At 45.9% G+C, this 22,770-nt stretch overlaps 1 protein-coding gene across 2 annotated transcripts in view; it reads left to right on the top strand.

Moving 5' to 3' along the window:
• The first annotated feature begins 1,544 nt into the window (after positions 1 to 1,544).
• The window catches only part of Kcng3 (potassium voltage-gated channel modifier subfamily G member 3), a 53,454-nt gene continuing 32,228 nt past the window's right edge, over positions 1,545 to 22,770 (top strand). The window contains exon 1 of one of the 2 annotated variants that reach the window (XM_051175174.1): positions 1,545 to 2,167. In XM_051175174.1, the coding sequence (XP_051031131.1) occupies positions 1,545 to 2,167 (623 nt within the window). Of the gene's footprint in view, positions 2,201 to 22,770 lie in introns of both variants that reach the window. The other variant, XM_051175173.1, reaches the window with a different exon arrangement.

Raw genomic sequence — 22,770 nt, 5'->3', positions numbered from 1 at the left:
AGAGCAAAATGGCTCTTTATGGTGACCTCTAGCGGGCACGGGGCAGTCCTACAAAATTAAGAAAAGTGGAAAGTAAAACCCTTCCCCAGGTACTCCGTGGTCATAGGACCGCATCCCACCCTTCCAGCCTCCTTATTTATTTATTTATTTGTTTATTTATTTTCTTCCAGTGTTTGTTTTGCATCCTAACATCGTCTCCCTTACACACAACTCACCTGTTTCTTGCCTTTGAAGGGTTGGGCTGCCGGTGTCGGATGTGTGAACTGCTGTTTAAAATAATGTCTGCCAAGTCGAACCTCACTCCCCTTGGCTTTGCACAGTGTAGCTGGCTTCATGAAGCTTTAAGACGATGTCTGCATTTGGAGGGCCGGTGCCGCAGTCGCATGGGGGTGCAACGGGGGAGGGGAACAAGTGGACATCGAGATAGCATGAAAAGGAGAATGCAAGACCGATGGAGGCAATGAGACATTCTGGTTTTGCCAGTGAAACATTCTCTCCAGACTGCCACCCCGCTCCACGGGAGGGAGGCATCCTGAGAGCGGTGTAGGCGACCTCTCAGGTCCCGAGGCTGGAAAAGAGGGGGTAGCCGCGGGGGGGGGGGTCTGCAGGTCCCTGGGATCGCGCGCGGAGCGGATGGCGGGTGGAGGGGGGTAGGGCTGGGTGCGCGGCCGCCTTCGGAGCGCACCGCACGTGGGGCGCCCCACGCGCGGAGAGGAAGCTCAAAGTCGGCAGGCAAAGCCGAGACTAGGTTGCTTGCTTTGAGAAATCCTCTAGGGCAGCCTTAGAAGCCGACCCGGGTTCCGAACAGTCCCTGGCAATGGCTCATCCAGACGCCGCCGTCTGCTTCCTACTTCAAACCCCGCACCTTGGTCCTCACCTCTGCACCCCTCTTTCCCGCCCCTCCCTTCGGGGACGGTTTAAAGGAGCCTGGGGGGAGGTGCGCGGGTCATCCCGATGGCCCCGGGGCTCCCCGCAGCTAGCATCACGCCCCGCGCAGCCCTCCCGGCCACTGCGGGCGGGGGCGCACGGCGTCACGAGGCGGGGAGCCCGAGGTCCGGGGCGGGGCGCCGGGGAATCCCAGCCCGAGCGAGCCGGGAGGTGCGGGCGGGCGCGGGCGGGCGGGCAGGAGGTGCGCGCAGAGGGAGCGGAGCGCGCGGAGCCGGCGGGCGAGGAGGAGGACGGCGAGGGAGGACGGCGAGGGAGGCCCCGCCCCCGCCTCTCGGAGCCCGCTCCTCGCCGCCGCCAAGCCCGCTCACTTTGCCTCTCGCCTCTGGACGGCTGCCGGGCTGCGTGCGCCGGGAACCGGGGAGCCCTGCTCACGGCGCCTCGGCTAATGCGCGCCCTCCGGGAGGCCGGCACCGCCTGGATCCGTGGACACCCACTAGGACTCCCGAAGAGCGAACCCGGGAGCGCGGGGCGGAGGCACTGACTCCGCGGGAGGTGGGGAAGCCAGGCGGCGCGGGGTGTGAGCCCCGGGGGAGCGCGGGCCCCGACGGCGCGGCCACCCGGTGCGCTCGGTGGCCAAGCCCCCGGGGCGGCCAGCCATGACCTTCGGGCGCGGCGGGGCGGCCTCGGTGGTGCTGAACGTGGGCGGCGCCCGGTACTCGCTGTCCCGGGAGCTGCTCAAGGACTTCCCGCTGCGCCGTGTGAGCCGACTGCACGGCTGCCGCTCGGAGCGCGACGTGCTCGAGGTGTGCGACGACTACGACCGGGAGCGCAACGAGTACTTCTTCGACCGGCACTCAGAGGCCTTTGGCTTCATCCTGCTGTACGTGCGCGGCCACGGGAAGCTGCGCTTCGCGCCGCGGATGTGCGAGCTCTCCTTCTACAACGAGATGATCTACTGGGGCCTGGAGGGCGCGCACCTGGAGTACTGCTGCCAGCGCCGCCTAGACGACCGCATGTCCGACACCCACACCTTCCACGCGGCCGACGAGCTGGGCCGGGAGCAGGCTCGCCCCGCCGGGCCCGAGGCGGCTCCCTCCCCGCGCTGGCTGGAGCGCATGAGGCGGACCTTCGAGGAGCCCACGTCGTCGCTGGCCGCGCAAATCCTGGCCAGCGTGTCCGTGGTGTTCGTGATCGTGTCCATGGTGGTGCTGTGCGCCAGCACGCTGCCCGACTGGCGCGCAGCAGCCGCCAACAACCACAGCCTGGATGACCGGAGCAGGTACTCCGCCGGCCCTGGGAGGGAGCCCTCCGGGTAGGACGCACTGCTTCTCTGCCCGTCCAGTCCGTCACGTCCCGTCCGTTCGTCCTTCCGTGCAGTCCGTCCAGTCTCCGTCCTGTCTGCCTGGTGGCCCTGCCAGGCTTGTTCCTGCCTCGGGAGGCCCCTGGCGCTCCAACTCAGGGATGTGTGGGTCCCCAACCCCGCCCCTTTCCCAGGCACAGTCAGCCGGTGTGCTTGAACCTCACCTTTTTAGGGTTACCCCCCTCCCCCACACACACCCAGGCCTTGTAGTTTAATTCTAGGCAAATAGCAATCCTCTAACGAGGTTTCTCTAAACTTTTATTGCTAATATACAATAATTTACACGACGATTCGATCAGAGCTAAGAGCACTTTGAAATATGTGCCAGTATGGGTGGCGTTTGGAAAGATGATGTCTTGTTCAGTAGAAAAGTGGTCCTGCTGCGCTGCCCACACGCTCTGCACACCCTGCCCCTGGCATAGTGTGTGCTGGAATGGAATTGCCGTGTTATAAAGGAGGCTGATTTAGCGTTAGACTCTGAATAATGGATGCCTGTGCCCTTTTCTTCTCTCCTTTCCGACCAAGTATGGACGGGCCCAGCAAATTCCTGTCCACTGTGTGGCATTAAAGATTCACGGTTTCATTCAGAGGGTCTTCAGAGTGGGGAAGAAAATAGCTTGGGAGAGCAGAAAAAGCGAAAGTTCCCTATACCCAGAAACATCGTCCACCTCCCCCATTCCCGCGCCGCCCCCTCCCCCCCAAGTAGGATGAAGGGAAACAAATCTTTCCTGGGTTCATACTTACCTCTTAATGGTGATAACACTTTTCCGTTTTTAGAAGAAGTGAGTTTATTTTGCATATTTGGTGGGAGGAATAAGCAGACTAAAGTTGGACTTTCAGAGGAGACAGCCATTTTGGGCATAAAACCCAAACTGCTAATCTCTTTTACCCCTTCCTTGTTCGAGAGCTCTTTGACGAATTACCCCTCTCCAGCCACTTTCTTGTTTTAATTTTTTTCTCTCTCTCCATTCACTCTCAAGTCAAGGTGACACTCTATAGTCTTTTCCTGATGGGACTGGGTATGCTAGGAGTCATTCGTGCTTGTTGACGCAACAGTGGATTGCTTCCACAGTATTCCTGGAGGGAGTAAAGGGTTCTGTATACATCTCAGGCACAAACACAGTGGACTACTGGCAGAGTCCATTACCAGTATGCCACCTTGGCGTGAAGGTGGCATGAAATCCAGGATCTGTGCTTGGAAAAGAAGTAAATTAGGAAACTCATGATAATGTGTTGTGTGTGTTCAGTTCATTTCACAGATAGGAATTACTTCCTTGGTGCCCAACAATACAATGAAATTAACTTCTATATGTAAATAAGCGACTTGAGTGGGTGCTGGGGCAAGAGTCATAGAAAAAAGAGCCACGAGTTGAGTGGCTTTGAAATGACTCGTCGGTGGATGTAGGATGTGAAGGTTAGTGATGGAAAGGAAACAGGAGGGTTGTCAGATAGTGCAGATTTTGAGGGAGTTGACTACACTAAGAAAAGCAGGCAAGACCAGGGAACTAAGTGAGTGATTACTTTGTTTCTTTTGAAGGAGAAGGGAGTTTGGGAAGAAAGATCATTCATGTAAAGTATGAGGATGAGTGCTAATTTTAGATAAAAAAGAAACCAGAAAGAGAAGAGGCAGAGATGAGAGAGACACAGAGAGACAGAGGGGAGGTGGAGGGACACGACAAAGGGAGGGAAGGAGATAGAGTAAGGCTTAATTTGTGTATACGTATCTTAAGTATATATGTAATTATTCAAGTCAAACTGTTTCCTAGATACATAGATATTTCAGGCAAGTGCATGTTTTTCTTGGCTTAATGGCCCAGTTTTAAGCTTCCCTCTCTTGAGTGTAGGTATAAGAAAGCCAGTGTCTGTAATCCCAGATACACTGGGGGATGGCCGAATGAGGGTGTTGTACATTGCACAGTCAGCCCCCTCAGCTGGAATTTTAATTTCTCAGTCCTTGCCAGCTTGTGGCAGCTAAAATGAGTCTACATCCTTCTGATCCTCTACCATAAAGCCAAAGTCCCCTCCTCTTAGAGACTTGACATTCACCGAAACCCGCTAGGCAAGTGTCCAGACACTTAATTATTTATGTCTGAGCCAAGCAACTCACCAATCCTGTTTCATCTCATCATAATTTGTGTCCTTTTTGAGTGTTCACTTGTTCTGCTCACTGCAGCTGTTCCAAACACTAACTTTCTTGTATAGAAAAGTTGATGTAGGACTCAGCCGCACAATGGGTTTCCAAGAGTCGAGTTATTCCGAGAAAGCCTTCAAGGTCACAGAGGGTGGAAACAAGGCATCCTTGAAAGGTTGTGCAGTGTCCAACACTGGCGGGAGGGGGGGTGTCACTTACATAAACTGGTTTATGCAACCTGCACCATTCTGTGTCTTGCTTAAGAAAAAAATAGGAGGGTTTTCCAGCAAAAGGAACAGCATGGGCGTAAGCATGAAACTTGTATGTTATGTTTGGGGAGTAAGATTCCAGTGCAAGAGTGTGAGATGGTTGAGAGAGCCTATAGGAATGAACTGAGGGACTCGGTCTTGCAGCTGTGGCTAGCTCTCGGCTGCTTTGTATCATCTGTGCTGATACCTTATCCATAGAAAATAGAGAATGTGTTCAGCATGTTCTATGATCCGAGAGGGAAGAGATTGGACACAGGAACAATGACTGGGCATGGGGTCAGCACACAGCGGCCATCCCTCCACTCAATGTTCAGTGCAGAAGGGTCAGGAGTTGGAGCCTGTACTCCAACGAAATGAGCTGCATCACAGTGAGACCCAGTCCCTAAAAAGGAGCAGGAGCTGGGATTGTTAGCTGAGTACTAAGTCACTTGTGTAAAAGCCCCTGTGTTGGAGTCCTAAATCTGTAAAAACAAAAAATAAAAGAGAGTTCGGAAGACTTTGTGTGGGGTCTGAGAGCTGGCATTGCTTTGGGCTTGTGAGAATAGAGACTAAACAACAACTCTGGTCTGTACTAGAAGAATTGAGATGCCTCCAGAGCTCTGGAAAGATGGAAGCTGTAGGGCTTGACCAGGCGATCTTCCAGGAGCTGGGAACTCTCAGTACCACTTCCAGGATCCTTCTGTCCAGCCTGCTTTGCTCATTTGTCCCCAAGTCACCTCTGTGGCCCTCACAGTACAGTTCCCAACCTAATGAAACGATCATTCAAGCCCAACTCAGGTTCTATGTGGAGCTTTATGACTGTTTCCTTCCAACCTTGAGGGGTTGCTGGCTTGTACTGTTTATATGTCATTTGTCATGGCCTTCCTAGATGCCATTTCCTCATAAACACATCGTGGTTCTTATGGTAGATTTGATGCAAAGCCCTTGGAGGCAGGTAAACCCATTCATAGCCCCCTACGCCGCCATTTTTGAGTCAGTCCTTATGTGGCTCAAACTGACAATTTTCCTGCCTCAGCCCCTTTAGTACTGGGATTTCAGGTATGTCTTCCTTTGGGGGCTCTGAGGGGCAGGTGTTGAGATAAGCCTCTCATATGGCCCAGGGTGGCTTGAGATATTCCATCCTCCTGGTTAACTTTACCTCCCACATGCTGGTATTACAGGTGTATACTGTCATACCAGGCTGGGCGTGGGGAGGGCGTGGGGGTTGAGGGGTGGTGGTGAATGTTCAGAGGTGTGTGTATGTGTGCCTGCAGGCACATGTAGAGATCAAGAGTTGATGTCATATGCCTCCTTCAGTCACTTTCCGCCTTATTTATTTGGTTTTTCGAGACAGGGTTTCTCAGTGTAGCTTTGTAGACCAGGTTGGCCTTGAACTCACAGATATCTTCCTGCCTTTGCCTCCCAAGAGCTGGGATTAAAGATGTGTGCCTCCACCTCTTTGCCAGTTTCCACCTTTTGTTTGAGACACTGTCTGTCTCTGAACCTAGAGCTGATGGGTTCTGACAGCTCAGTGACTGGCCAGCAAGCAGCAGGGTTTACACACCTGGGTTGCTGTATCCTGCTTTTATGTGGGTGTTTGAGATCTGAATTCAGGAGCTTGTGGTTTTCTGGCAGCTATCTTACTAAGGGTCATCTCTTCAGATTGGCATACATCTTTTGTTACAGTTTGTCTTAGTTAGATTTTCTGTTGCTGTGACGAGACACCATGACCATGGCAACATGGTCTTACAACATTTAATTAGGGTGACTTAACATCTTCAGAGGTATGGTCCATTATCATGGTGCGTGCAGGCAGACATGGTGCTGGAGCTGAGAGTCCTACATCTTAATATGCAGGCTACAGGAAGTGGCCTGAGACACTGGGTGTAGCTTGAGCATATATGAGACCTCAAAGTACTCTTCCACAGTGACATATGACCTCCAACAGGGACATACCCATACCAACAAAGCTATATCTCCTAATAGCTCTCTTTGGGAGCCATTTCCTTTCAAACCACCACACAGTTTAAAGAGCTGTTAGGGTTAAAGCTGTGGACTAGTTCTTTATGCACTGAAACAAGTTGTTTTTAAGACCCTCATTAAAAGACAACCACCACTGCCTAATGTTCTCACAGAACACTGCCTAGTGTTCCAGCAGATTTTTGCTGTCTATTGAGGAAAAATAGATGATATTTAAAAAATTACCATGAGGCTGAGTGTGGACCAGCCTGGGCTACATAGTGAAATCTGGTCTGGAGGAGGGGTGGGGGATGGATTCTGACCGTTCATCACCTGGTAAGTTTCTGTGGGTGCACAAGCTCAGATGGGGTTCCTATTCTTCTGGAGCTTTCTAACTTGATGATAGTGAGGAGACAGGAAACACATTAAACAGATGCATACGAATTTCAAGATTGCAAAAGATGACACTGATCCTGGATATGAGAGAGAAAGAGAGCTATGGGAAACTGGAGGGAAGGGTATTCTGGACAGGAAGAACTGTAAATGCAAAGGCTTTGAGTAGGCAACAGGGCCAGCTTATCTACAGAATGGCAGGACTGGCCACCTGGGCTAGAATTTATTCCCAAGACAAATATGTGAAACACACTCATACATACATTCACACACACACACACACACACACACACACTCACACACACACTTTGGAAGGTTTTTTCCCCCCAAATTATTTATTTATTTTTATTTTATGTACATTGGTGTTCTGCCTGCATGTATGTCTGTGATGGTGTCAGATCCCCTGGAACTGGAGTTACAGACAGTTGTGAGCTGCCATGTGGGTGCTGGGAATTGAATCTGGGTCCTCTGGAAGAGCAGCCAGTGCTGTTAATTGCCGAGCCATCTCTAGACCCAGAAGTGGTTTTTGTTTGTTTGTTTAGATTTACTTTATTTTACATATGCTTTGCCCTTGTATATGTCTGTGTACTACATGCATGTCTGGTGCCTGTGGGAGTCAGAAGAAGACATGGAGTCCCCTAGAACTGAACCTATGGATTGTTGTGAGTTACCAGGTGGATGCTGGGAATCAGAGCCAGGTCCTCTCTAAGAACAAGTGCTCTTAACCACTAAGCTATCTCTCCAGTCATGCCTCCCCCCCCCATTGTTTTAAAAGAAATATGCTTGTTCTGATGTATTTGATTTATTTAGTCAGTGTCTATATATTGGTAGTGCTATGATTAAGCCTAGGTGCCTCATGTATGTTGACAAGCACCTGCTAAGCCATGTCCCCAGCCCTTTGGGGATCAGGGACAGGTGCTATAAAACCTGTCGGGCAGGAAGGTGAGGAGAGATCCGACTGAGGCCAGTGATGGATTCTGTTTCACAACATCTCTTAGAACAGGTGTGTTAGCTCTCCGTCATTGAGAAAATACCTGAGAGGAGCAACTTGAAAGGAAGGATGATTTAGTTGTGCTTATGGCTTCTAGGATTCTCTAGGATTCAATCCATGGCCTTTGGGTCCTGTTGCTTTGGGCCTATAACAGTGTAGCCCATCATGCCTGGGACACAAGGGGACAGACAGTGCTCGCCTTCCGTCTTCCGTCCAGAAGCACAGGCCAGAGTCCCAATATCCCATGCAAGGATACTACTCCAGGGGCCTAATTCTTTTCTCGTAGGCCCCACCTCCTAACAGTTACCAAGAGCATCATTGGCTGGGAAGCGGGTCCTTCAGAACCTGGCCTTGTGGACCTTCATTATGTAAGGGTCCACTGGACTAGGCCGGTGTGAGACCTGACCAAGTGAAGTTGTCCTTGGGCCTGCAGGTATTGTGGTGCTTCTGGCACGACCACTTCAGTTTACACATCTCGAGCACTGAGTACAGTTCTTGTCTATGAGGTCTGCGTCCTCTTCGGGATACTGTGAAGAGGACCCCAGAGGGTTGATGGAAAAGGAGTCAGAGAACATTTCCCATGCTGTGTGACCGAAGCCACCTCAGTGAGAGGACTGTGACGTCATCAAGGCACAGATCTGTAGTGCATGCACTCGCAGGCCCCCAGGCAAACAAACGTGGTGACTGACTAATCAGTCTTTTGACCTCAAAGGCCAAAACAGGGCATCAGATCCCCCGGAACTAGAGTTTCAGATTTTGTCAGTCACCATGTGGGTGCTAGGAACCTAGTGCTCTTAACCACTGAGTCATCGTTCCAGCACGGGGCCTCCCTAAGTAGCTCAGGATGACCTCAAATGTACAGCCATCCTGCTCCGTCTCTCTTAAGAGTTGGGATTGCATGGGCTGGAGAGATGGCTCAGAGGTTAAGAGTTGGGATTGGAGACCTGTCCCCTCCGGCACTGCATGCATGTGGGACACGGGCATACATGTAGGCAAAAACAAACAACAACAAAAAACCACTCACGCACATAAACTGAAAGTAAATAAATCCTTTTTAAGGAATGAAAAAGATTACTAAGCATTGGTGCCTATTTATAAAGTGTACCCTTGATAGCTGCTTGTGAGAAGGTCTGACTTCTGGCAGGCGTGTCCGATTTGACAACTGTGTCTGCTCCCTTTATCTGTGGTCTTGTGTCCTCTCCATCAGCCCCAGCAGACCATTTCTGAGTTTCTGGTCAGTTTGACATTGCGAAGTCTTATGATAACTCTGATCTGTTCTTTATCGGTTCTTTGCCTCATGTGGGGATTTTGCTGTTTACATTTGCATTGCTTTGCTGTGGGTGCTAAGAATTTGAAGAGCTTGTAAAATGTTTTAACTTTCTTGTGTTACTTTAAGCCCCTGTTAAGAAACTGTTGGTAGTCAGAAACAGAGCGCCGAGGTGATGGAAATTTAAAAATCAATTGTGTTATTCCCACAGCCTTTGTGTTCAATATTATTACATAAACCCAGTAGGCCTTGGAGTGTGTTAAAAATAAGAGCAGTATTTGAAATTGCAGATGAAAAGTCTATGGGCATTCACTCGGCAGATAAGGCAGTTATTTGCACAAGTTGGTAATTAATAGATCTCTGATAAGATTGGACGTAACCCAGGACCTCAGTTAAACCCTGTTCTTTCACTCAGAACTTTTAAGTGTGGGGAGGGTTTTTATTTTTTATGTCTGCTGCCAGTTTGACGGTTCTGTGGAAGATTTATTTTGTCAGTGCTTTATTTTTTCCTAATAAAGGGCTTTTTCTTCTTCTCATTTTGGTGAGCAAGTCATTTTAAATGCTCTTTTTATTTATCTATTTTTAATGAAAACGTCATTCGAGTGTATGTATGTGTGTGCGCCTGCGCATGTTGGGGGGTGTAGAATGTCAAGCAATAGCATGCCCCTCTCCTCAGGCCCCATGCAGTTCCTGGGTACTCTTCCCGGCCTCTCATGGAGGCCAGGCTGCCTTTAAACTTGCTGTGTGACTGAGGGTGACTTTGAATTTTTGATCCTGCTGCTCTGCTTCTAATATCTGAGTGTTCTTTAGGAACATCCTATGCACGATACACATAAATGCACACATACATGCAAACACATGTATGTACAAGTGTGTATTATACATGTTAAAATATGCATAGCTGAGCTTACTCTATAATTTTGTTCAGTAGTTTACCTTAAGATTTTTTTTAAATGTGTGTGGGTGGGTGTGGGTGTGTTTATGTGTCTTTGTGTATGTATGGATATGCACATAACATCTGTGGAGGCCAGAGACACCAAATCCCTTGCAACTGGAGTTGCAGGTGGTTGTGAACTGCCTGATGTGGGTGCAGGGGACAAACATAGGTCCTTTGCAAGAGCGGTAGGCATCCTCAGTTGCTGAGCATCTCTTTGGCCCCCAAGAGTTTGCTTTTATCATTTAACAGTGCATCTTGGAACTCCTTATCGGTTCATTTTTTCCCCCTCTTCTTTCTTTCTTAACAAAATCTGGCAGTACAGCCCAGGTTGGCCCAGAAATCTGATCGTCTGCCTCCCTGGTACTGGGGTTATAGGTATACGACACCATGCCTGATACTCTTGTTCTTTTTGATGTCTGTATAGTATTCCGGTGCTTGAGTAAACCATGCTTCATTCAGGGAGCATATGTCTGAGTCTGTTTCAACAAGATGGTTTCAGTCATACAGTGTGGAAAATGGCCTCTGATTCTCATATATGTGTATCTGTGTATCATGCATGGAATGTTCCTGAAGGAACACTCAAAGGGTCACCAGCCACTTCCTGGGATTTTCTCTGCTAGACACTCCTCATAATACCTTAACATGGGAGGCAGATCTCATGGGAGAGAATTCACTATTCAGTGAGTGGTCAAGCCAGGGGTACCCCTGATACTTGTGGGCCTGACAACAATTTCACCAAGTAATGGGGGACAATAGCTATAATAAAGTGTGTGTGTGGTGTGTGTGTGTGTACATGACAAATGTATACCAAACCCTTAAGTAGATTTTAAACTTTCTTGCTGTATTTTTTCAATTCTTTTGTTGTTTGTTTTGTCTCAGGCAGGAGCATTGCCTCAAATAAAAGCCCAAACACTTAAAAACAAAACAAAACTCTGAAGAATTTTGTGACTTAACATTGTGTCTTAGTTAAGGTTTCTGTTGTGAAGAGACATCATGACCACGACAATTCGTATAAAGAAAACACTTAATTGAGTAGGTTCACTTACAGTTCAGAAGTTCAGTCCATTGTCATCATGGTGGGACAAGGTGGTGTGCAGGGAGACATGTTGTTGGAGAAGGAGAGTCCTACATCTTATAGGGAACAGGAAGTTGACTGAGACATTGGGCAGTATCTGAGCATTGGAAACCTCAAAGCCCTCCCCTATAGTGACACACTTCTTCCAACAAGGCCATACCCATTCCAACAAAGCCACATCTCCTAATAGTGTCCCTCCCTATGAGGTTATGGGGGCCAATTACATTCAAATGACCACACATTGTATGTCATTCATATTTCAGTATCTGTGTCTAAGGTTTTATTGAAAAGTAGCTAAGATGATTCTTTTACACATTATCTGGCAGAATCTAACAGTTGTGACATGACCTTCCTCAGGGCATGTTGGGGCATACATATAAGCCCAGCACTTGGGAGACAGAGGCAAGAGATCAGGAGTTCAAGTTCGAGGCCAATCTGGGCTACATGAGACTGTCTCAAAAAGCAAGCCCAAAAAGAGACAGTGTGTATCTCAAAGCCTGGCTGCCTACAGAGGAAGTTTGCTAGCCCCTGGCCTTCTGAATTGATGACCTCACTCAGGTCTGAGTTCACACATCTTCGTGATTGAGGAGTCTTGACCCTAGGGGTTGAAACATGCTAGGGAAGGGTTCTACCTGTGAGTTGTATGCCTAAATCTTTTGTTTGATTTTTTTTTTATTTTGGCATTTAACCTTACTAGGCTACTTCAGCTGGTCTCTGTAGCCCACTCAGGACTTGTGATCACCCAGCTTCAGCTGGGATAACAGACTTTTACCACCAGGCCTGACCCAAGCTTGTATGTTTTCCTCTATGTCCAGCTAAGAGTCTTGGGGCCTGGGTTTCCTACTTCATAGAAATCAGCATAGCAATTGCACTACTTTTTTGGGTGTCTGAGAATAGATTAACGACTAATGGTTGTTTCAAGTGATTCTGGTGTCAGATGCTGCCCTTGGATCCTGCTGAGGCATCCTGACCCACAAATTGTTGTACCTTCGCCGTATCATCCAGTCATAGCTGGGGTACACTGAGGACATTTGTTTTTTCTCTGTGCTTGGTAAGGGAAAATCCAATTCTCATGAATTTAACAATCATTCTATTCATTTAAGGTTTGCCTAATTCACATTATTTCTTCTTGAGGCAGGGTCTCACTATGTAGTTCTGGCTGTCCTAGTACTCACCGTGTAGACCAGGCTGACCTTGAACTCACAGATCTGAAGGGGGTTGTCCTTCTGTAAATAAGTGTCTCTTATTGGTTAATGAATAAAACACTGTTTGGCCTATGAGGCAAGAAGATAGGTGATACTAGGAGACAAGGAGAATTCTGGGAAAGGTAGGCAGAGGGAGCCTGCCACAGAGTCGCCATGTTGCCGAAGGAGTAACACCAGGGCATTACCGAGTAAGCCACAGCCTCATGGCGACACATAGATTGATAGAAATGGGTTAATAATTAAGACAGAACTATAGGCAATATAGTCATCGGCTAACACTTTCATAATTAATGTAAGTCTTTGTGTTTATTTGGGGCTCTCAAGGGCGGCTGGACTCTGCTGGTCCAGAAAACTTACATTGACAGAATGGTGCCTGATGAAGTGGGACCCGGTTGGTGGGGAACCTGCAGCTACAGAGATCCACCTGCCTCTGCCTCCTAATTGCTGGGACTAAATGCGAACGCCACCATGCTTAGCTTTATGCTAGTTTTTTTGCTTTGTTTTTATTTTGAGACAAGGTTTTGTTAAGTTGCTTAGGCTGACATGGAAGTTTCCATGATGCCCAGCAAGTTTTAAGCTTCTCTCTCTCTCTCCCTTACACACACACACACATACACACACACATTTTTATTCAACTATTGAGAGTTTCATATGCATATACCAGCATTTGATCATATGCAACCCCTTCCTTTCCCTCATTTATGACATTTGTCTGTCAAGATATTCATGCCCAGGTTCTATCTCAGAAACCCAGGAGGTGCCCTGTGTGGAGTGGGGTTGTGAGACGACAGGGTTCCAGTAGGTACAGTTACTAATTGGTTGCGGTTAGAGGCTACACCCTGCATTCAGCCATCATGTACCCAGTGCTGCTAAATGCCTGTGGTGAGTGGGGAGGGGATTTGTGACCAAGACCTGGATTCATGAACTAGGTCCCGTTAAATCAGAGACAAGCGCTTTAGCAACGTTTTAGAAGTTTATAATTTTAGGGCCATTAAGATGTTTTAGCGCAGTGGTTCTCAACCTTCTTAATGCTTTATAATACAGTTCCTCATGTTGTGACCCCCAAGCATAAAATTATTTTTGTTGCTACCTCATAACTGTAATTTTACTGTTATGAAATGTAATGTAAATAGTTGTGTTTTCCAATGGTCTTAGGTGACTCCTGTGAAAGGATCCTTCATCCCCCTCCCCAAGGATAGCGATCCATAAGTTGAGAACCATTGGTTTAGAGGCTAAAAGGCATGAGATGCTAAGCCTGATGGTCTGAGATTGATCCCTGGGACCCACACAGTAGGAGGATGGAACCAACCCCCACAAATTGCTGACCCCCACGTGTATGCTATGGCACACACTTAAATAAGTAAATAAAATTTAAGTTTATGGTTTTATATGAATATTAAATACATTTAAGAAACAGGAAACTGAACCTACTGTGGTGAGCCACTCTTATATTGTCAGCCCTTGGGAGGCTGACGCAGGAGGACCGTAAGTTTGAGGCCATCCTGGGTAAATAGCAAGACCCTGTTCCAGAAAACACCAAAAGGGCAGTGGTTTGTATGTATGGTATCTACTCCCCCTGCCCCTGCCACATAGGAAGCACAGCCTTAGTCCTCAGCATCTTTTCAGGAGGTAAAAGAGCCCAAGGGTCACTGAGTAGGAGAGGTGGTGTCACTATGGGCAGGGACACTGGAGAGGGGCGGAGCTGGGGCATCGGAAGGGCATCAGCATCACCTCAACTCCCCAGTGCCAGGCACATGGATGTCATAAGTGTGGCAAAGCCAGCAGAAATGTGTCAAGCGTTGGATTCTCTACCATGGTGGACTTGGTTTTTTGTTTGGTTTGGTTTTTAGAGACAGGGTTCCTCTGTGTAACATCCTTAACTGTCTTCGAACTTGCTTTGTATACCAGGCTGGCTTGGAACTCACAGAGATCCGCCTATCTCTGCTTCCTGAGTGCTGGATTAAAGGCATGTGCCACTGCTGCCCGGCTGGATATGGTTATTTAAAAGGGTTCATCTAGGAATGTCCTAGACAAAGCAACCAAACTATTGGTTTTCATTATAACTTGACCCTTACTGCATATTTGTAATTAAAGAAAAAAAATTGCAGTGCTCGAGAATGCTGGGTTTTGGCGTGTGAATTGTGGGCTCTGCCACTTCGGTGATGCTATTCCTGGTGTGTGTTTTTAAATTAACTGTGATACCAGGGGAGGTTTCAGAGAGCACCTCCGTGTGTGGTGGCCTATTGTGGCAGTCTCAAAAAAGATAACTTAGCAGGTGACCGAGGGGTGAGCTGAACTACCAGACCCTTCCCCCGACATGCACACAGCACTACTGATATTCTGATAGTCCACATTTATTCAGGACTGAAGGCAGAGCAGACTGTTTTCTCTGAAATGCATGAGGAAAGTGTTTGAGAACAATGGGCAGTATTTGTAGCTGTTGATAAAATCCCATCTTGAAGGTAAGAATTAGTAACTGTAAACTTCCTGGCTATGGTGATGTAAGCCTGTGGTCCCAGCACCCAGGAGGCTGAGGTAGGAGGGTTGAAGGTTTGAGAGTAGCCTAGACTAACTACATAGTGAGTTCCAGACCAGCCTCAGCCCCACATACAGCCCTGTCAACATTTTGTAGTCTGCATCACTCAGTACATTGGTATATCCTAAGTGATCAATTCCCACATGACGCAAAATTGTGCTGCAAAAGATCCTATCTGGAGGATCAAAGACAACGGTGCACTTTGACAGCATCTCAGTCCAGAGGTCAGTGCAGTCACAGATGCCATCTAACCTCTGAGAAGCCATCGCCTTTTGAGTTTTGGTATAATGTCAAAGAGAAACGTCTGCCATAATATGAAAAGGCTAGTTAAATTTTTTTTCCTAAAAAAAATATTTTCATTAAAGTTTTTCTTTTAATATGGCTCACTGGCTAAGAGTCCATACTGCTCTTTTAGAGGGACCAGAGTTCAATTCCTAGCACCCATATCAGTTGGCTCACAGTCACCTGTAACTCCAGGTCTGGGTGGGGGGTACCCCTAACCTCTATGGGCATCTGCACACACAGACATAGCCATATACATACAGTTAAAAGTAAAAAAATTAAAAGTGTGTGTGTGTGTGTGTGTGTGTGTGTGCCTGTGGGGCCAGGAGGAGAGGGCACCACATACCCTGAAAACTGGAGTTTCAGGCAATTGTGAGCTGAATTATGTGGGTTCTAGAAACTGAACTTGGGGCCTCTGGAAAAGCAGTAACCTTGTTAACTGGTGAGCCATGTCTAACCCCATTTTTGTTTACTTCTTTTGTTGCTTATTTTTGTTTCCTGCAACGGGGCTTTTCTGTGGCTTTGGAGCCTGTCCTGGAACTTGTTTTGTAGACCAGGATGGTCTTGAACTCACAGAGATCCACCTGTCTCTGCCTCCTGAGTGCTGGGATCAAAGGTGTGCGCCACCACTGCCGGGCTTTTGTGTACTTCTTGAGGCAGGGTTTTATGCTGTGTCCATGGCTGGTCTGGAACTCAAAGAGATATTCCTGCCTCTGCCTCCTCAGCTCTGGCAAGCTCCACCCTGTCTGGTTGATGTCATGCACGGATTCAAACTCAGGAACTCATGCAAGTTAGACAAGTTGTCTACCAACTAAATTATATTCTCATACTTGTTTATTAATATCTTGAATGAGTCAACAGATAGTTCAAAAGTTTCTGCCTTACATCTAATGTAAGTACTGATAGATAAAACCTACATGCAACAAAAATGTCCAAAACCCAGCTCAGTCAGTCCCAGTTTTAGTGTGGACATCCAAGCCCGTCTTCTGGAAGCTTTGGGAAATCCTTGCTGTTGCTCTTTTCCAGTCGCTTTTCCTAACAAGCACTCTGTTCACCCTTCCCAAATTAAACATATTTATTCGTGGGACTGAAGAGATGGATGGCTCAGCAGTTAAGAGCACTTGTTGCTCATGCAGAGGGCCCAGGTTCAATTCCCAGCACTCACATGGAAGTTCACACCCATCTGTAACTCCAGTTCCTATTCTGACATTGTCTTCTGACCTGCAAGAACCAGGTATGCATATGGTACACTTAAAATAAATAATCTAAAAGAAGGTAGTGGTGATGAACACTTTTAATCCTAGCATTCTGGGAGCGGAGGCAGTCAGAACTCTGTGAGTTCAGGGCCAGCCTAGTTAGCATAGGTAAGTTTTAGGCTAGCCTGGGCCACACAGTAAGACCCTGTGTCAAAAGGTGTGTGTGTGTGTGTGTGTGTGTGTGTGTGTGTGTGTGTGTGTGTGTGTGTGTGTATAGAGTAGAGATCATTGTCCTATTATTATTATTATTATTAATCATCATCATTGTAATAGCTGATTTGTCAGCTTGACACAGCTGGAGTCATCAGAGAGAAAGGAGCCTCAGCTGAGAAAATTCCTCCTTGAGATCCAACTGTAGGGCATTTTCTCAGTTAGTGATTGAGAGGGTCCAGCTGATTGTGTGTGCTGCCATCCCTGGGAAGATGGTCCTGGGTTCTATAAGAGAGCAGGCTGAGCAACACAGCAAGCAGCACCCTCCATGGCCTCCGCATCTGCTCCTGCTTCCAGGTTCCTGCCCTGCTTGAGTTCCTGTCCTGACTTGCTTCAGTGATGAACAGAGATGTGGAAGAGTAAGCCAGAGAAACCCTTTCCTCCCCAACTTGCTTTATGGTCATGGTTTTTGTTGCAGCAATAGCAACCCTGAGACGACGGCGATGACGATGACTACTACTATTATTTTAAGGCAACGTTTCTCATTAATCCTGGAACGTAAAACTGGCAGGACTAGCTAGCTCATCCAGGCCTCCTCTTCTCGACATCCCAGTGCATACAATCACTTCCGCCTAGCTTGGGAGCGTTGGGAGATCCAAACTCAGTGCCTTGAACCTTCTTTCCAGTTTCTGCTGCCTGGAACTTAGAATGTAGACCAGGTTGGCCTTGAAGCCATAGTGACCCTCCTGCCTCTGCCTCCCAAATGCTGACTCCTGAGTACAGACCATGCCACCCCCCCCCCCAGAATGGTACATTTAAGTGGAAAAGCATGGTGTGTATGTAGCTGAATAATTTCTTACGCAGTACACAAATCCTTCTCCAAATTAGTTGATTCTCAGTCCTTTGATTTCAACACAGAGAGTGGACTTGGTTTGTCAGGAGATAATAATTAGAGTCTATTGTTTTCTTAAAAAAAAAAAGTTACATAGGACTGGGGCAAATGCTGTCACTGAGCATTTGTGAGGCCGTGGCTTGACCTCAGCACTGTAACACTGTAAACTTCTCTCTTAGTACACATGATAATTTTGTTTATAGGGTGCTGTTGACATTGTATGGATTCACATCATGGAATAATTCTGTTTTTGAAGCAGATTCCCCTGTGTACTCCTCCTTGGCTGGCCTAGAGTTCTGTGTAGACTCAGCTGCCTTCCAGCTTGCAGAGATCCACCAGCCCCTTCCTCCAGGCTGCTGGGACCCTGGCTACCTATGGAATCATTAAGTCAGGCCAACTAATGTGCCTGTGATGCCGTGTACTTGATGTACTTGTCCTGTCTTTGTGGTGAGAACTTTGATGTTATGTATGTTCTCTGTCCACTAATAAGCAATTGTTATTATTTTATTTTTTAAATATGTTTTCTTATTTTACATGTCAATTACAGTTCCCTCTCCCTCCCATGCCCTCCATTGACCCCCCCCATCCCATCCCATCCCATCCCATCCCCCACTCGCTCCCCAGGGAGGGTGAGGCTTTCCAGGAGGGATCATCAAATACATCAAATCATTTAGGGTAGGGCCTAGGCCCTCCCCCATGTCTCTAAGCTAAGAGAGTATCCCTCCATGGGGAATGGGTTCCCCAAATCCATTTGTGCACCAGGGATACATCCTGGTTCCACAGTCAGAGGTCCTTTAGACTGCCCAGGCCTCCTAAATGAGACCCATGTTCAGGGGGTTTGGGTCAGTCCTACGCTGGTTTCCCAGCTATCAGTCTGGAGTCCATGAGCTCCCCCTTGTTCAGGTCAGCTGTTTCTGTGCATTACTCCAGCCTGGTCTTGAACCCTTTGCTCATCATTCCTCCCTCTCTGTAACTGGATTCCAGGTGTTCAGCTCAGTGTTTAGCTATGGGTGTCTGTTTCTGCTTCCATCAGCTAGTAGATGAAGGCTCTAGGATGGCATATAGGGTAATCATCAATCTCATTATCAGGGAAGGGCATTTAAGGTAGCCTCTCCACCACTACTTAGATTGTTAGTTGGGGGTCATCGCTAGATATTTCCCTAGTGCTAGATTTCTTAAAACCTATAATGGCTCTCTCTATTATGGTATCTCTTTTCTTACTCTCCTTTGTTCATCTCCCCACATAACCTTCCTGATTCCCTCCTCTCCTTCTCTTTCTCCCAACTCCCTCTCCCCGCACTGCCCCTCCATGCTTCCAATTTGCTCAGTAGATCTTGTCCCTTTCCCTTTCTGTGGGGGACCATGTATGATTCTCTTAAGATCCTCCTAGTTTCATAGCTTCTCTGGTGGTGTGAATTGTAGGATGGTGATCTTTTGCTCTGTGTCTAAAATCCATATATGAGTGAGTACATACCATGTTTGTCTTTTCGTGACTGGGTTACCTCAATCAGGATGGTTCCATCCATTTGCCTGCAAATTTCAAGATTCCATTGATTTTTTTTTTTCTGATGAGTACTCCTCCATTGTGTAAATGTACCACATTTTCTTTATCCATTCTTCAGTTGAGGGACATCTAGGTTGTTTCCAGGTTCTAGTTATTACAAATAATGCTGCTATGAACATAGTTGAACAGATGTCTTTGTTGAATGGATGTCCATCATTTGGGTATATGCCTAAGAGTGGAATTGCTGGATCTTGTGGTAGACTGATTCCCATTTTCCTGGGGAACTGCCATCATGATTTCCAAAGTGGCTGTATAAGTTTGCTCTCCCAACAGCAATAGAGGAGTGTTCTCCTTTCTCCACATCCTCTCCAGCATAAACTGTCCTTGGTGTTTTTGATTTTAGCCATTCTGACAGGAGTAAGATGGTACCTTAGAGTTGTTTTGATTTGCATTTCTCTGATGGCTAAGGATGTTGAGAGCACTTTCTTAAGTGTCTTTCAGCCATTTTGGATTCCTCTATTGAGAATTCTCTATTTAGTTCTGTACCCCACTTTTTAATTGGATTATTTGATGACTATCTTCTTGGGTTCTTTGTATGTTTTGGAGATTTGGGGTTGGTGAAGATCTTTTCCCATTCTGTGGGCAGCTGTTTTGTCTTGTTGACTGTGTCCTTTGCCTTACAGAAGCTTCTCAGTTGCAGGAGGTCCCATTTATTTTTGGTGTTGTGTCCAGGAAGCAGTCTCTGTACCAATTTGCTCAAGGGTAACTTCCACATTCTTTTCTAAGAGGTTCAGTGTGGCTGGATTTATGCTGAGGTCTTTGATCCAATTGGATTTCAGTTTTGTGCATATTAATAGATGTGGATCTGTCTGCGGTCTTCTACACACCACCATCCAGTTATGCCAGCACCATTTGTTGAAGATGCTTTCTTTTTCCTTTGTATAATTGTTAACTGCCTTGTCAAAAATCAGGCGTTATTAAGTATGTGGGTTAATATCAGGGTTTTCAATTAGATTCCATTGGTCTACCAATCTATTTTTGTGCCAATACCAAGCTGTTTTCAGGACTATAGCTCTATAATAGAGCTTGAAGATAGGGATGATAATGCCTCTGGAAATTCCTTCATTGTACAGGGTTGTTTTGGCCATCCTGGCTCTTTATTGTTATTATTTTTTTTTTCTGTATAAAGTTGAGTATTGTCCTTTCAAGGTCTATGAAGAATTGTGCTGGGATTTTGATGCGGATTGCATCAAATCTGTAGATTGCTTTTGGCAAGATTGCCATTTTTACTATGTTTATCTTGCCTATCCAAGGTCATGGGAGATCTCTCCATTTTCTGGTATCTTCTTTAATTTCTTTCTTTAAAGACTCAAAGTTCTTGCTATAGAAGTTTCTCACTTGTTTAGTTAGCATTACCCCCAAGGTACTTTATGTTGTTTGTGGCTATTGTAAAGGGTGATGTTTCACTGATTTCTTTCTCAGCCCGTTTATCATCAGTATATAGGAGGCATACTGTTTTTGTTTGTTTGTTCTGTTTTTTGTTTTTGAATTAATCTTGTATTCTGCCACTTTGCTGAAGGTGTTTATCAGTTATAGGAGTTCCCTGATAGAGTTTTTCGAGTCATTTAGGTAAACTATCATGTCATCTGCAAATAGTGAAAGTTTGACTTCTTCCTTTCCAATTTGTATCCCCTTGATCTCCTTTTGTTTTCTTATTGCTCTAGCTAAACTTCAAGTACAACATTGAAGAGATATGGAGAGAGTGGGCAGCCTTGTCTTGTTCCTGATTTTAGAAGAATCACATTGAGTTTCTCTCCATTTAGTTTGATGTTAGCTGTTGATTTACTGTATATTGCTTTTAGTATGTTTAGGTTTGTTTCTATTATCCCTGATCTCTCCAAGACCTGTATCATGAAGGGGTGTTGGATTTTGCCAAAGACTTTTTCAACATCTAGTAAGATGATCATATGGTTTTTCTTTTTCAGTTTGTTTATATGGTGGATTACATTGATGGATTTTCATATGTTCAATCATACCTGCATCCCTGGGATGAAGCCTACTTGGTCATGGTGGATGATTTCTCTGATGTGTTCTTGGATTCAATTTGCCAGTATTTTATTGAGTATTTTTGCATCAATGTTCATGAGGGATATTGGTCTGTAGTTCTCTGTCTTAGTTGAGTCTTTGTGTGGCTTGGGTACCAAGGTTATTGTAGCCTAGTAAAAAGAGTTTGGCAATCAACTTTCTGCTTCTATTGTGTGGAACAATTTAAGGAGTATTGGTATTAGTTCTTCTTTGAATTTCTAATAGAATTCTGCACTGAAGCCATCTGGCCATGGGCTTTTTTTGTTTGGGAGACTTTTGATTACTTCTTGTAATTCATTAGTGGTTATAGGTCTATTTAAATTGCTCATCTGTTCTTAATTTAATTTTGGTAATTGATATCTATCCAGGAAATTATCCATTTCCTTTAAGTTTTCAAATTAAGACCTGAAGAGTCTCTGGATTTCCTCAGTGTCCTTTGTCCCCCTTTTCATTTCTGATTTTGTTAATTTGCATGTTCTCTCTCTGCTTTTTTGGTTTGTTTGAATGAAGGTTTGTCTATCTTGTTGAATTTTTTTTTTTTTGAAGAACCAACTGTTCATTATGTTGATTCTTCGTATTGTTTTCTTCAATTCTAGTTTATTGATTTCAGACCTCAAATTGATTATTTCCTCTACTACAAAAAAGAGTTTGCTTCTTTTTGTTCTACAACTTTGAATTGTGCTGTTAATTCTCTAATGTGACTATCCTCCAGATTTTTCATGTGGGCACTTAATGCTATGAACTTTCCTCTTAGTACTACTTTCAAAGTGTCTCAGAAATTTGAGTATGGTCTGCCTTCATTCTCATTGAATTCTAGGAAGTCTTTAATTTCTTTCTTTATTTCTTCCTTGGCCCAGGAATGGTGCAGTTGTACATTGTTCAGTTTCCATGAGTTTGTAGGGTTTCTGCAATTTGTGTTGTTGTTGAATTCGAGCATTAAAGCATGGTGGTCTGATAAGATACAGGGGGTTATTCCAATTTTTTTTTAATATCTGTTGAGGTATATTGCTGAGTATGTGGTTGATTTTAGAGAAGGTTCTATGTGGAGCTGAGAAGAAGGTATATTCTTTTGTGTTTGGGTGGAATGTTCTATAGATGTCTGTGAAACCCAGTTGGGTCATAACATGTTAGTTCTTTTGTTTCTTTGTTAAGTTTCTGTCTGGTGGACCTGTCTAGTGGTGAGAATGGGTTGTTTAAGTTTCCCATTATAAGTGTGTAGAGGTTTTATGTGTGATTTGAGTTGTAGTAATGTTTCTTTTATGAATGTGGGTGCCTTTGTATTTGGGGCATAGATGTTCAGAATTGAGACTTCATCCTGATGGATTTTTCTGTGAGGAATATGAAATTACCTTTATCATCTTTTTTAATTCATTTTAGTTTGAAGTCTAACTTGTTAGATATTAGGATAGCTATACCAGCTTGTTTCTTGGATCCATTTTATTGGAAGATCTTTTCCCAACCCTTTTCTCTTAGGTAGTGTCTGCCTTTGAAATGGTGCAGCAGAAGGATGGATTCTGTCTTCGTATCCATTCTGTTAGCCTGTGTCTTTTTATAGGCAAGTTAAGACCATTAATATTGATGGAAATTAAGGACCATTGATTGTTAATTCTT

This window comes from Phodopus roborovskii, unplaced genomic scaffold, assembly GCF_943737965.1.
Source record: "Phodopus roborovskii unplaced genomic scaffold, PHOROB, whole genome shotgun sequence".
NCBI classification, from domain to species: domain Eukaryota; kingdom Metazoa; phylum Chordata; class Mammalia; order Rodentia; family Cricetidae; genus Phodopus; species Phodopus roborovskii.
The sequence above is the reverse complement of the archived record's forward strand: the minus strand, read 5'-3'. Positions and strand labels throughout refer to the sequence as shown.